A 12,766-nucleotide genomic window follows, 5' to 3' on the forward strand; every position below is an offset into this window, starting at 1 on the left:
CAGGGCCACAGAGCTGTCCTCCAAGGCTGCTTAAAGCCGAGCCAGGGAGGGTGCAGGGCCACAGAGCGGCCACGGAGCTGTCCTCCAAGGCTGCTTAGAGCTGAGCCAGGTTGCAGGGCCACGGAGCAGCCACGGAGCTGTCCTCCAAGGCTGCTCAGAGCCGAGCCAGGGTGCAGGGCCACGGAGCTGTCCTCCAAGGCTGCTCAGAGCCGAGCCAGGGTGCAGGGCCACGGAGCTGTCCTCCAAGGCTGTTCATGCTCGCCTAGCCCTGCGCTCTATTAATCCCCAGGGAGCACCCCAAAACCAATCAGACTGAAACCACACCCTACCTGCCACTTATCCTTAAATGGCCATCACAAATATAAATTCAATTTTGAAGCAATAAATAACAAAAGCAGGGAAAAGAATATTTAAAGGATAGCAGCATGTCCGCAAGGTAAATGCCAAGATTTATTAGGAACAAAAATTGATTTCTCACATATAAAAGGAAAAAAGTATACTGATTTGGATTTTCTAGCTTTGGAAAATCACTTTTTAAATCTTGATCCTGCTGAGAAACCTACATCATTGTAACATCAACTTAGGAGTCCTGTCCCGTGGGGTGTGCTGGAGGGCGGCGACAGGGCTGGCAGGGCCGGATCGGCTGTTGATGTGAGGCGTTTGACGAAGAGGACATCTGTGTCTATGTGTAGCGTGTGCACAGTCAGAGCCTCTCAAGAACCATGTGGAGACCTCTGCAGACATACGTCTCTAGACTTGGGTATCTTTGTGTGCACGTGCATGGCTAAAAGAAAATTAGCAAGAATGTCTTGTCATGCCTCTTCCCTTAGTCTGAACTCTGACTTCCAGACAGATGTCTAGGTTATTTCTGAAGGTCTCCAGGGCAGCAAGCGAGGCAGCCTCCTAGTGCTCTTACATGGCAGTGCTGTTAGGCTAACAGCGTCGCTCCTCTCCGCTTCACAGTTAGCAACTGCATGACCTTCGGATAGCTTTTTACCTTTTAAGCCTCAGTTTCCACTTCTATAAAGTAAGGCTAAAAAGAGCGCTTGCCCTATGAGTTGCTGATGAAAGTGGTGTGCGCCGAGGCCTGAGACGTCGTGCCTGGGCAGTAGCGGACTCACTGGGGAAGTTAGCTAATGTTAGTGTGACTGCAGGCAGCAGAAGGAAAGGCCTGGTGCAGCTTGGCCCCTTTCAGTGTGTCCCTGCTCAGGAGGCCCCAGAGCGGTTGTGCAGGTCGCCTCAGTGCGGCTGCCACAGCCCACACTGAAGTGACTGTTGATGGCCTGTTTCACTAGAAGCAGTGCTGACGTGTGCAGCTGTCTGTCTGTGGGAAGATTGTTCGTGCTCACAGTCACTATGTACTTCATTCCAACTTCCAAAGCTGCTCTAAGTCACCACAGATGTGAGCCACAGCCAGGAGGGAGGTCCTGTTGGAGGGCGGGGGCCGGCTCGGGCACGCAGCCCATACGACGCTGGGTGTGGACGCGCCGCGTTGGCCCGCCTTCCTAGTGCAATGGTGGTCCTGTTGATGAAGTGCAATGAAGCACAGTGGAAGGGCACCGTGGCTCGGGTTTGCTCTCGTGGTGTTGTAGTTATTTCTGTTGTGTGTCACTTTTTTTTTTCTACCCTAAATTATGAAATTTCAGCAGCAGAGGTTAAATGATTTGTTGGCATTTGAGGGCTTAGGCAGCAGGTGGCGTCTTGCTGTGACTTCAAGGCTGGCCTGGAACTCAGGGTGTAGCGCACACTTGCCTTAAGCTTGCTACCAACCTCCTGCCTTAGCCTCCCCAGTGCTGAAATTACAGGCATGCACCACCACACCGAGCTCCTTAGGTGGCATTTTTAAAAAGCATCTTAACAGTATTAGCGGGAGCCTGCCTTTGTGGGAGTCTCTCTCCCCTGGGGGCACAGCTAGAGAGGCCCCACACTCACGAGCACTGCTTTTTCAAGTGATGGTTTGGGGGGGGTGCGTGCATGCCTGTGCGTGTGTGTGTGCATGTGTGTGCCTGTACATATGTGTGCATGTGTGTGTGCGTGTCTGTAGTTTGCTGGGGATTGGCCCGAAGCCTCTCCCATGCTAAGCAAGTTCTCCACTGCTCGATGACAACCCCCACTCCTAAAGAGGGCAATGCTGGACAAGATTGGCAGCCCTGAGCTCTAAATGGCCGCCTCTCACATGCAGCAAGCTTGGGTCCAGCAGTCACAGAGACCTCCCACCAGCTGCCTTGTCTACACTTCATCGCCCCGATGCAGGCCCCCTCTGCACTCTGGCCTGACAGCGCGATTTGTATGCAGGTGTCCAGGAGGCTGTGGTGAGCTGCTTGAACAGAGAGACGCGGGAGCGCGCTGACCCGAACCTGTGCACGACAAGCCGCCGGCCCCCAAAGCACCCGAAACCATGCAACTTGGATCCCTGCCCAGGAAGGTAAGAGAAGCCTTGCCTGCCCTGCCTGCAGGAGCACGGGCAGAGTGGGGTACTTCTTTCTATAGGCAAGACCAGAACACTTATTGTTACCCAATGTTTTGAAAACCAATTAGCATCAGCTCAAACTTTTAGTCAAATTCACTTAAATTTAATTGAAAGCAGAGCTTTGGAATTCCATCCCAATCAACGGCCGTGCCCAGAGCCCAGAAGACTTTGTGCACTGCAGGGAGCTGTGTGGTGTGACTGGTATGTAGCCGTGCTGCCCTACCACTGCTCACGGAAGGAGAAGGAACTGAGTTCAGGTGTCGTGGCCTCTCCACCTTTCAACCTGTGTCCCCAGCCCTTGCACCAGAATAAGGAATTGGCTTGTGAATTGCAGGGCATCAAGAACCGAAGCATCTGGGTGGTATAATTGGCCCGCTGTGAAATCCCGAGGCACACAGCGTGCAGATTCATTATAGCAGGCTTCAGGCATCATTCCGCATGCATAAAGTCAGTGGAGCGCGTCACTGCTCAGCCCTGCCTGGGGCTCTCTGGGGCCCAGCCCCAGGTCCTAATCACCACAGCAGTCCTCACAACTTTATGGTGTCTTGAGAAATTTCTGCCTGTCAGATTCTCCTTTTTGAGCAAATCCCGTATGATTTCACTTTGGAAGGGAGATGTTTTAAGAACCAAAGTCAGGCTTTCAGATCTGCTGATGGGTTGAAGAATGTGTCTGGAGAAGGTCATGCCCTAGGTATGAAAGGAATGCTGCTTCTGAATAGTGCTCCTCTTTCTCGAAAGTGGTCCCTGTGAGTGGCAGTGTGGCGCTTTCGGGCACGCATGGCTGGGTGCTGGCCAGGCCGCCAGCTGGGTGACAGGCCTTCTTCAATCAAGCCCTGACTCACTCCCATGGCGCTACTTCTGCCGATCAGAAAAGCTGCTCATATATTGATTTGAATGGTGGACCTGGACTTTTCTCCTTCAAATCCAGGAATGGAGACCACCACGGCCACATTCTCCAAGGCAAGCAGCAGTCAGCCACTGCTTGGAGTAGTAACACACCCCGCCCCATAAAAACAGCAGCCGGTAAGCAGAGTCAGGAGCTAGACCAAGCAGGGTTCGAATCAAGTACGTGGAACCGCAAGTAGCTTTCTTTTCTGTCCCTGACCCACCTGGTGCCGAACTCATAGCTCTCCCACTTGATGAGCCTGAGACCTAAATGCATGGGCAAAGGACACGAAGTCTTTTCATTTCTGCCCACCCACAGAGAGGGAGCAGAGTGCATCCTGCAGGGGCCACTGCAAGGCCTGTGTCTACGAGGTCAAGAGTCCGTCTTCTCATCCTGTCTCTGCCACCAGCCAGCAGCATGGCCTTCAGCAAGCTGACAGTTCTATTTGCACACCGGCAAAATAGCCTGGCTACGTACAGGATCATCTGAGGACACAGTGTCCTTTTCAAATATCCTGCAAGTTTTCATTCATCTTTACGTAGGAGTGGCAGACAGCTATTCCTGATTGCTTCTGCCCGTAGCTGTTCAGTTATGCGCTGCTCATTCCTGTCACCAGGAAAGCAGGCAGAAGGGTCTTTCTGATGTATTTCCATATTGCAGGCACATGAAAATGTCCTGATAAACTGAGGCGAGGCTTTCATGCCCAAGGCCTGGCGCAAACTGCTGGGCTTTGTGGCCATTAAATCTACTCTTTCCTTGAGCAGCAAAATTAATCTGACACGAGGTGTCCTTTCCCATCACTTCTCAGGTTGAATTAGACAATCTTCATTTAGTCTGTGACTTTTGATGACTCACAGATGAGACCATGCTGAGTTCACAGTGCTGCATTTGCCCCAGACAGCTTCGGTTCTTCGGTTTCCCCATAGCCAACAGTTGGGCTCACAGGCAGATCTTCTCAGCGAAGGCTTCTTGGGTCAGCACATGCAGCTGAGCACTTGCAGAATGATGCTAATTAAAACAGTGAAGGATCCAAGTTCAGTGGCCTGCTGGGGCTCACTGCCTCATCTCCCACCCACGAGCTGAAGCAGGTTCTCATCCTGAAAGCGAGAGGTGTGTAGGAATGCTTCCATGGTTTAGGCCAGGGTGACATCGGGGAGGTTGGTCTCTCCTATACTTGGTATGAGGTACGCAGAAGGGGACGTGTGAGTGGTCAGGGCACAGTGCGGCCTTCCTGCTCTCCAGGGCTCCAGCTGGGCATCGTGCAGGACTTCGGGTCACATCTCTTGCCCCATGTGGTGCAGTGTCCTTGTGTCTTGGCATCTTCTGGTGGACCCCACTCCTACACACGGGCTCTGGGCCCCTAGTCTGTGCTGATTTCCATGTGTTTTTTCAAAAGGAAAAACGTACTGTGAGGCGTGTAGAAACGTCGCAGTCCTTGGCACTCGGCTCTGAGGGGCAGCCCTGGTGAGGACAGTCACCCTCCCAGGACAACAGGCCGTCCTCAGTCTGCTGAGCAGAGTGAGGAGTCCGCTTCTCTCACGCAGGTGGCCAGAGCCCCACAGGCACACCCCACCCTGGGGCGCAGCCTTGCTCAGGTTACCCCCGGCTGCCTCTGACTTAGGCTGCGCAAAGCGGCGCTTCCATAGAAACAGTTGGGCTTTCCTCAGGGTTGGGCAGTTGTGTTGTGACAGCTGGTGTTCAAGCTGGAGGGTTTTGGTTTTTTGGTTTTTTTTTGGGGGGGGGGGGAATCTTGCTGTGCAGTTCATGCTGGCCTTGAGCTTACTTTATAGCCCAGGCTGAGCTCAAACTCACAACAACCCTCCTGCCTCAGTGTCCCGAGTGCTGGGATCAGAGGCATGCGCCACCACGCCCAGCTTCTACTTTTCTCCAACATGTGCCCGTATATGTGTGTGGGCATGTGTGTACACGACATTTTTAGGCGTTATCCATCAGAGGCTAAAATTACCTGTCTTTATGTTCAACTTTATGTCTCTATCCTTCTCTCAATATTCCTAACATCTAGGAATTAACACATTGTAGATGGTTGTGGAGTATTATTTAAATGCATATGGAGGACTAGGCCGTATTTTTAAGTAGCAATTTGGACCATACTCTTAGTGACAGCTGGGAGACCTCAACACTCCTCTCCTCTTCATCCCTGTATCTCCTCTGTCTCATCTTCCAGAGTATGCTGAAAATGCCATTATTGAATTCATTTCCTTATGCTGCAGGATTTAAATACAAAGCTGAAATGTAAATTTAAACGAAAATGTAGGATCACAAGGCTGCTTTGTATTACCAGCTGTATATAGCAGTGTAACCCCAAAGTAAAAAAAGAGGGGCAAGCAGTAAGGACAGGGAGAGGAACGAAGGGAAGCAGGGTGAATGGGTAACACCCCAGGAAAGAGCGAGACAGGAGGGAAGGAAGGCTGGACAGCTGCACAGGGAAGGCGGGTGCCAGCCATTCTAACCTTCCCTAAAACTGGCCGCCAGAAATTAGGACCATTTCCACTTGTGGGTCACCAATGAGCGATTTCTCCCAAAGCTGAGAATGACAGAGGGAACACTGAGGAAGAAAGGTGTTTTCCTGCACCTCCCGGCTGCTGGTTGGGCCTAGAAACCCAGCTCCCTACCAGCCCTTCAGTGGTATGGGACCGGCTCAGGGGAGAAGCGTGCAGAAAGCAGTTGTCAGGGCTTGGAAGGAGCCAGCCTTCTGCTCCCAGCAAGAAAGCTTGCTAAGTGCTCTCGTTGTGCAGGTAACATGGGAAGAGCCCTTTCTCTGAACCCAAGCACGGAAGAAACTGTGAAGGCAGAAGGGCACACTCCGCCCTCGGCATGCGGCACCACAGCCCCTTCATCCCCCGGAGACAACTGTGGGTCGCCTCAGTGCCTGCGCCTGCAGACCCTTCTCTGCTAGCTTGTGTGCACACATGAACACGTGCAAGCGTGGAAGGGATTTCCTTCTGTATTTATAAAGGGGATCTTATTGCATAGAGACTGCCCGGCAGCTTCACTTTTCACTGCATAGTATGCATGGAAGACCTCAAATATCAGTAGGAACCTCAAAGTGGAAGTCCTGGAAGACACCCGTGACCCAAGCCTGCTCTGTCGCTGTCAGCTGTCAAGCCTTCCAGGGGCCACACAGCCTTCTGGACTATATTTTCCTCATCTCTGCAACTGGATCGTGGTCTTCACTCAGGAAAAAAGCACTGTCTTCTTTTATTTTTTGACAAGAAATACTTCTGTTTGAGAAGAAATAGAATTTAATTAGATTTTATTTTTATTCAAGCTGTTTTTTTCAGTGCTGGGCCAACTCAATCTTAAATAATAAGTTCATCATCTCCCTAGTTAATAGCAGCAGTGACATGAACAGCCCAAGGAAAACCAGAAAGCTGTATCTTTAAAAAGTGCAGGACTGTTATTAATTATAAACATTTGATAGCCTGGCCGGCGTGTGCTGAAAAGATTTGGTAAACGTATGTGAAGGAGGAGAATGAAGTACGCAATGGAAGCCAGATGGCAGAGAATGAAGGAAATTCCAGGCAATTTCTGCAGCTTTGTTCTAACATACTTTTTAAACTACTTTTATTTCTGTGCAACAGAGAACAGCTGAGTGGTACAGAACAGATAAACAGAGGGGGGAGCCCATTGTTCCAAGAGCAGAGGTCCCAGGCTCCAGTTCCGCTCTCCACCCTGGCCACAGCTTCATCCTCTTTGCTCAGACCTAGGTTAGTTCTTAGAGCCAGCCCTACGAAGGTGCATTAGAATCCCTGTGGAAAAGAGAGTCCAGGAAAATGTCTGAGGGTCACAGAATCTCCTCTTAAAAGCACACTTCAGAATGCCCCTTTTGTACAGCAGAACATCCACGCAGACTTTCTGTTGAGCAGTGCCAGCCTGTGGGGCAGGCCAGGCCTCCTGCCGGGTAAAGGAGAGGCTGTCTGTGGACCACTTCAGTGTCACCTCTGAAGCAGACGCTGAGGGCAAGGCCTTGGGAAGCCAGGGATGGAGTCACGTGGGGTCATGTCATGTGAGATGGTTGCAAAACTAAAACCACTACAGTGAAAGCAAAGGCTGCCAGAGAAATCACGGAGCATCTGAGCTGTCTGTGGCCAGAGCAGAGCCTCTGGATGTAGTTCAGCCGTGACTGTCAAAGAAAAGTACCATTTGGAGAATGTTGGACTCATACTTCTGTCCTACTCCTGCTTCAATACTCAGTGGTTCTTCAAAGACAAGGATTATTATCCACAGAATCAAAACTTTTCAAGAAAAAAAAATATTCTGTTAGAAAATACCTTGAGTCAAGTTTAAGACACAAAAATCATCTGTCAGAAAACAGGATATGGCTTTACCTACAAATTAAAGAGCTTGAGAAGTTTGGAGACAAGAAGACTGAAATTTCCATAAGAAACACTCAGATAAAAGCAAAGAATGATTCAGAGTAGGAATGGTGCATGTTTTTTCAATATCTTAGTGGCGTTGGGTGTGAGAGGACTCTTCTGCGTTCTTCTGCTTACCATCTTATGATTCTCTTCAAGCTAAGCAGAATTTCTCTTCACTTAATCTCCATTCAACAAATAGTTATTAAATACCTCCTTTGGGCTCAGCATTGTGCTAGGGGACAACAGTGAACAAAGCCTACTTTATTCTCCAAAGCAGGGAAAACCAGAGTTTGGGGATATACTCGCTTTACATGTTGGGTATGGACATCGCTTTTCTTGTTTGGGTTTGATGGGGAAGGAGGATGTTGGGAACTGAATCTTGGGACTGCATCCTAGGCCTCATAGACATCAAGGACATTATGTGTCCTTGAGCTACAATCCAAGCCCCATGCGTTTTTTTAAAACCTTGGACTTGTCATATGCTGCCTTTCTCAAGATGGCTATTGAGCTGCACAGCCGCATGCACTCTTTGCTGCAGCGGTAGCTGATGTACTTGGCCTAGGCATTGGTCTTACTGCTCATGAGCACCCTGAGGATGGACAGGCCACCCCAGGTGGCTTTCTGCAACAGGCATGGTGATGAATCACTGGAGCCTGACAGTTCAAAATCTTCCAGCTTACAGATCTGCCAGCAGAACTGGAATGGAGTCTCTAAGAAAATCTTCTCCAGTTCTTGCATGTCTGCATTTCCCTACAACCCACTTGTAGCTTACATTTCCTGAGTAGGTTAGATTTGGCTCAAACATGAGACACATTGCTCAGCGTAGTAATGTTCCCCACTGTTTTATGAAGATGAAACTACTCCTATCCTAACTTTACAAATGAGCAAGGCTTTAGCGAAATATATGGGTAGCCAGGTTCAGATTTGCCATGCTTGATTCCAAAGTGGTTCTAAGAGCTTGAGTTCAGTCTTCCCCTTTCTCCATATTTATGCTTCTATCTGTCACTCCATTGTCGCCTACCCATTCCAAGCACCAGCTATAGGTACAGGAATCATCATTGTGAAAAGAACCCATCCTAGTCCCCTAGTGGCGGATACCTGTGAGGGCCACAAACAAGTTAACAAGGCCTTCCTGCTTCCTCGCTAGCAGAGAACCTTTTCTCATACTCTTGAGTTACCATGAGTAGAAACTGGGTCTTGGGGACAGATAGCACGTCAGAGGACAGAGTCAGAAATTCACTAGAGCACACACTTCATCAGCCAAAGCCGAACACCTAACAAATGAAATGTGCTAAAAGATGAATCAAGTACACATGAGACAGTGCCATACAGCCCAACGTCAATCACTAGATAATTCACCTCCTAAAAGAAATGCTGCATATGAAGACAGTAACTAAGTCCTCCGAAGAGCCACTGCGTAGGCGCGTGCATCTGGAAGACACTGGTGACTGGCTCGGGGCTTTGGATCTTTGTTCTGCCATCATAACAACCACGGCCTGTACATAACTGGTGGCCTGTTCACACAGGAATTACCATCACCCCCATGCTCATGGGGCACACGTGTGTGCACACGTGCAAATACACACACAGCCACACCTACTCACTTCTCTCCTCCCAGGGCCAACCTGGGTCCCTGCCTCCTTTTCAGGCCACTGTCCTGCCAGGATGTCTCGGTGCCTCGGCCTTCTCCTCCAGAAGCTTCCATTCACCGCTTTGCCTTCGTGCTGCTCAGGTTCTCACTGAGCCTCTCTACCTGTGGTGCGCGGCCCAAGGACACAGCGAAGACACAACTGGCATGCTATTTTGCAGGCCCACGTAGGGGGCCACTCCCTATCCCTGCATTCCAGCCCTAAGAGCATGGGCTTAGGGCCTCCACAGGTCCCGCAGCTTACCAGCTATCTGACTGGGGAGATGTTATTCAACTTTTCAGACCTTCCATTTCTTCCTCTTTAACCCTGAGAGAGTTGTTGTGAGAATATGCATAAGTGCTCAGTGTAGTGTCTTATGTATATTAAGTATACTATAAATAGTAGTAGGTATTCATTTGGGGTTCTGTGAGGGGTTTTAACATCTATTTCCAGAAGTAGTTGTCCCTGATTGGAGAATATGGATATGTTTGTGTGCTTTAAGAAATTGGGAGGTCCTGTCGTTTATCCTCTGTGTTACAGAAGGAGAGAGGTGCCCAGCCTGGTCTAGGAATGTCTGACTCTGATTATCAGCCTCTCTGTCTCTGGCCCTTCCTGCTGATTAAGAAAAATCCAGCTCAGTTCAGCAACATTTATTCAATTAGTGCTGTGTTTTAGTTTCTGAACAGATAAGCAAATGTAGGTCATTGAGCCTGAGTGAGGCATGGACAGCTAACTTGGAAGTCGACATACAAATCGACTGCAACATCATGACATTCGTATCAGTCATGCTAGAGATTTAAGCCAGTGTCCTATGGGAGCACTGTGCAGAGTGACCTAATCCAGGTCAGGGAAGGTGACCACTTAGCTAGTTCCCTCGTTCTTATATGTGTCAAAGTATTTTTTCCTAGTATTTTTTTCATGTTGTCGATACTCAGTGATACACAGCTATCCCCCAGGTCCCCAAACCACACAGGGCGACTACTGCACCTGTCCTTCCATGTGCTTTCAGCCTCCCAGGTGAACCTCCAGGTGCCTGAGTCTTCCAGGAAAGAGCCTCTCTGATTGTTTGCATTGACCAGGAGCTGACACACCTGTGACCATAACCATGCAACACGATGACAATTATTCCAGCTGGTAAAAACAGATTAAAGTAACATGCTGTAGGCTTCACGGAACTCTGTTCCTAAGGACCTCCCTGGATAAAACCTGGCCAGCTATCTATGAATTCTGTATAGTCTCCAAAATGCCTTGCTATCTCACGCGAGGTTCAGGAGATGCAAGAGAGACCTAGAAGACAGAAAAGCAATGTTTATGTTGCACGTTCAGGCAGTAGGGGAAGGCAGTAAGGGCAAGGACACTGGCCTGTATAATCCCAGTATCTTGCCACCTTCCTCAGCTGTAAACCCTGCTGCCATGGGCTCTCAGATTAGAGAATTTAGTGAAGTACTCCAAGTTCTGTGGAATTTAATGTTATGTAAATAACATTAAATAAATAATAATTCAGTGTATTGAATTATTACTCTCTCCTTGGTTATTTTTAAGCCATCCTCATCCCCTGCCACATGACACCTTTCAGAGTGTTGAGTTCTAGGGCAGGGCCCTGCTCTCTGCTTAGTCTTCCAAATGTGTGTTTATTATGCAGATGTCATTGCAAGAAAGAGTGCTATCTTACAGAGAAATGTGAGTTGGGGAACTGAGAGTCAAGTGGTTTTGAACTCTAAATAGCAAAGAAAATTTCCAGAAATGTGTTCACTGTCCTTAGCAAAACACCGTCTAGATTGCTCCTGGGGTCAAAGCCCAGGTGGACCAGTTGTGGTGGCACACACCTGTGATCCCAGCCCTCTGGGGACTGGCAAGATAGCTCAGAGGACTAAAGTGCCTGCTTAGGCAAGCTTAGGAAAAGCATGGGAACTAAGGTTCCATCCCCAGGAACACATGCTGTGCTGGCCCCACCCCAGGCTCGCTGAGCCTGGCAGAGTCTGGGCGGCCAGGGTGGTGGCGCAGCCTGTAGTCCTAGTGCAGGGGAGGCTGGCTGGGGGATCGCCACAAGTCTGAGGTGTGTGGTGAAACCCTATAACAACCAAATACATGAAAAAATAAAAAAATTGAAAAAAGATCAGAAACTCAAGCCCAGCCTGGACAATTTAGCAACTCAGTAAGACTCTATCTCAAAATAAAAAATAGCTGGGGAGATAGCTCAATAGAATAAGCACTTGCCTGGCAAGTGCAAGGGCCGGAGTTCAATCCCCAGTTCCACAAAATAAAAATAAAAACTAAAAATGGACTGGGACCAGGTGTGGTGGGACATGCTTAGTATCCTAGCTCTCTGGGAAACTGGGGAAGGAGGATTCCAAGTTCAAGGCCACGTGGGAATTTTATTTTAATCAGATTTTGTTGGTACATTTTAGATATACCTAATAGTCCTGGCCCTCAGAGAGAATCTGTGCCTTGCGCGACACTGCTCCCTGATGCTCCCCTCAGCCCCTCCTCCGCTCCCCATTTACAAGACTATATTTCCCTGTTTTCTTGACTTAGCAATTCCCTGTCTAAAATTTTTAAAATAAATAAAAATGGCTGGAGATCTGTCTGGGTGTGAAGAGCTTGGGTATGATTCCCCCCCACACACACACACACGGAGGCAGGGACAGAGCTGGGGACACAGCTCAGCTCATCAGTGCAAAGGCCCTGGGTTCAGTTCTCAGTACTTAAAAGTGTGTGTAGGAGGAATCGCTATTCCCAGATTCCCAGTATGCTACTGGAGAACTTGAATTAAAATTCTTATGACAGAAAATGAAATTTATGTAACAAATGCACTTTCTGGTGAAAGTCCAAGGAATTAAAAACTTAGCATTTCTCCGGGTACAGACCCGCCCCCCAAGACGCCTCTCGCGCCTCCTCTCGCGCCTCCGCTCCTGCCCCCGGAGCAGCCAAGCGCAGACCAGAGAACGCGACGCCCAGCGCGTACCCGAGCGGCGCCAAGACACCAGAACAGCGCGGGAGCACGCCGACGAGCGAGGTGTTCCAGGCGCGAGGGCTAGCACAGCTGCGCGGAGGCCGCTCGTCAGAGCTGCTTGCGTGAGCAAGGTGTTGCCGGAGTCCTGTGCGTGCGTGCGTGGGTGCGTGCGTGGAGAGGCTGCCGCGGAGCCGGGCTCCCTCCAGGACACGCCCGGCATCAAGTCCACCGGCCGGCTTCCTGGAGCTGCGGGCCGCGCTTGCAGTTGGAGGACGGGGACGGAGAAGCTGGGGCTCGCCCGGCCCTTGTCCCTGCTGCGTGCGCGTGGAAACAGGAAGCTGCGGCTGGCGGCCGGGGTGGAGCGCAGCAGCGCAGTGGGGTCAGTGGGGTCGCGCCCGGGTGGAGCGCTGCAGCACCCGGTGGGGTCGTGGGGTCGGTGGGGTCGCGCCC

The 12,766-nt window shown here is 50.1% G+C and overlaps 1 protein-coding gene across 1 annotated transcript in view; it reads left to right on the top strand.

Annotated features, from left to right (window-relative positions):
• Adamtsl1 (ADAMTS like 1) overlaps positions 1–12,766 on the top strand; it is a 996,797-nt gene that overhangs the window by 825,927 nt on the left and 158,104 nt on the right. Inside the window, exon 16 of the mRNA XM_023715857.1 lies at positions 2,296–2,425. Coding sequence (XP_023571625.1) covers positions 2,296–2,425 — 130 coding nt within the window. The remainder of the gene's footprint in view (positions 1–2,295; positions 2,426–12,766) is intronic.

This window comes from Octodon degus, unplaced genomic scaffold (assembly GCF_000260255.1).
Source record: "Octodon degus isolate 3935 unplaced genomic scaffold, OctDeg1.0 scaffold00044, whole genome shotgun sequence".
NCBI classification, from domain to species: domain Eukaryota; kingdom Metazoa; phylum Chordata; class Mammalia; order Rodentia; family Octodontidae; genus Octodon; species Octodon degus.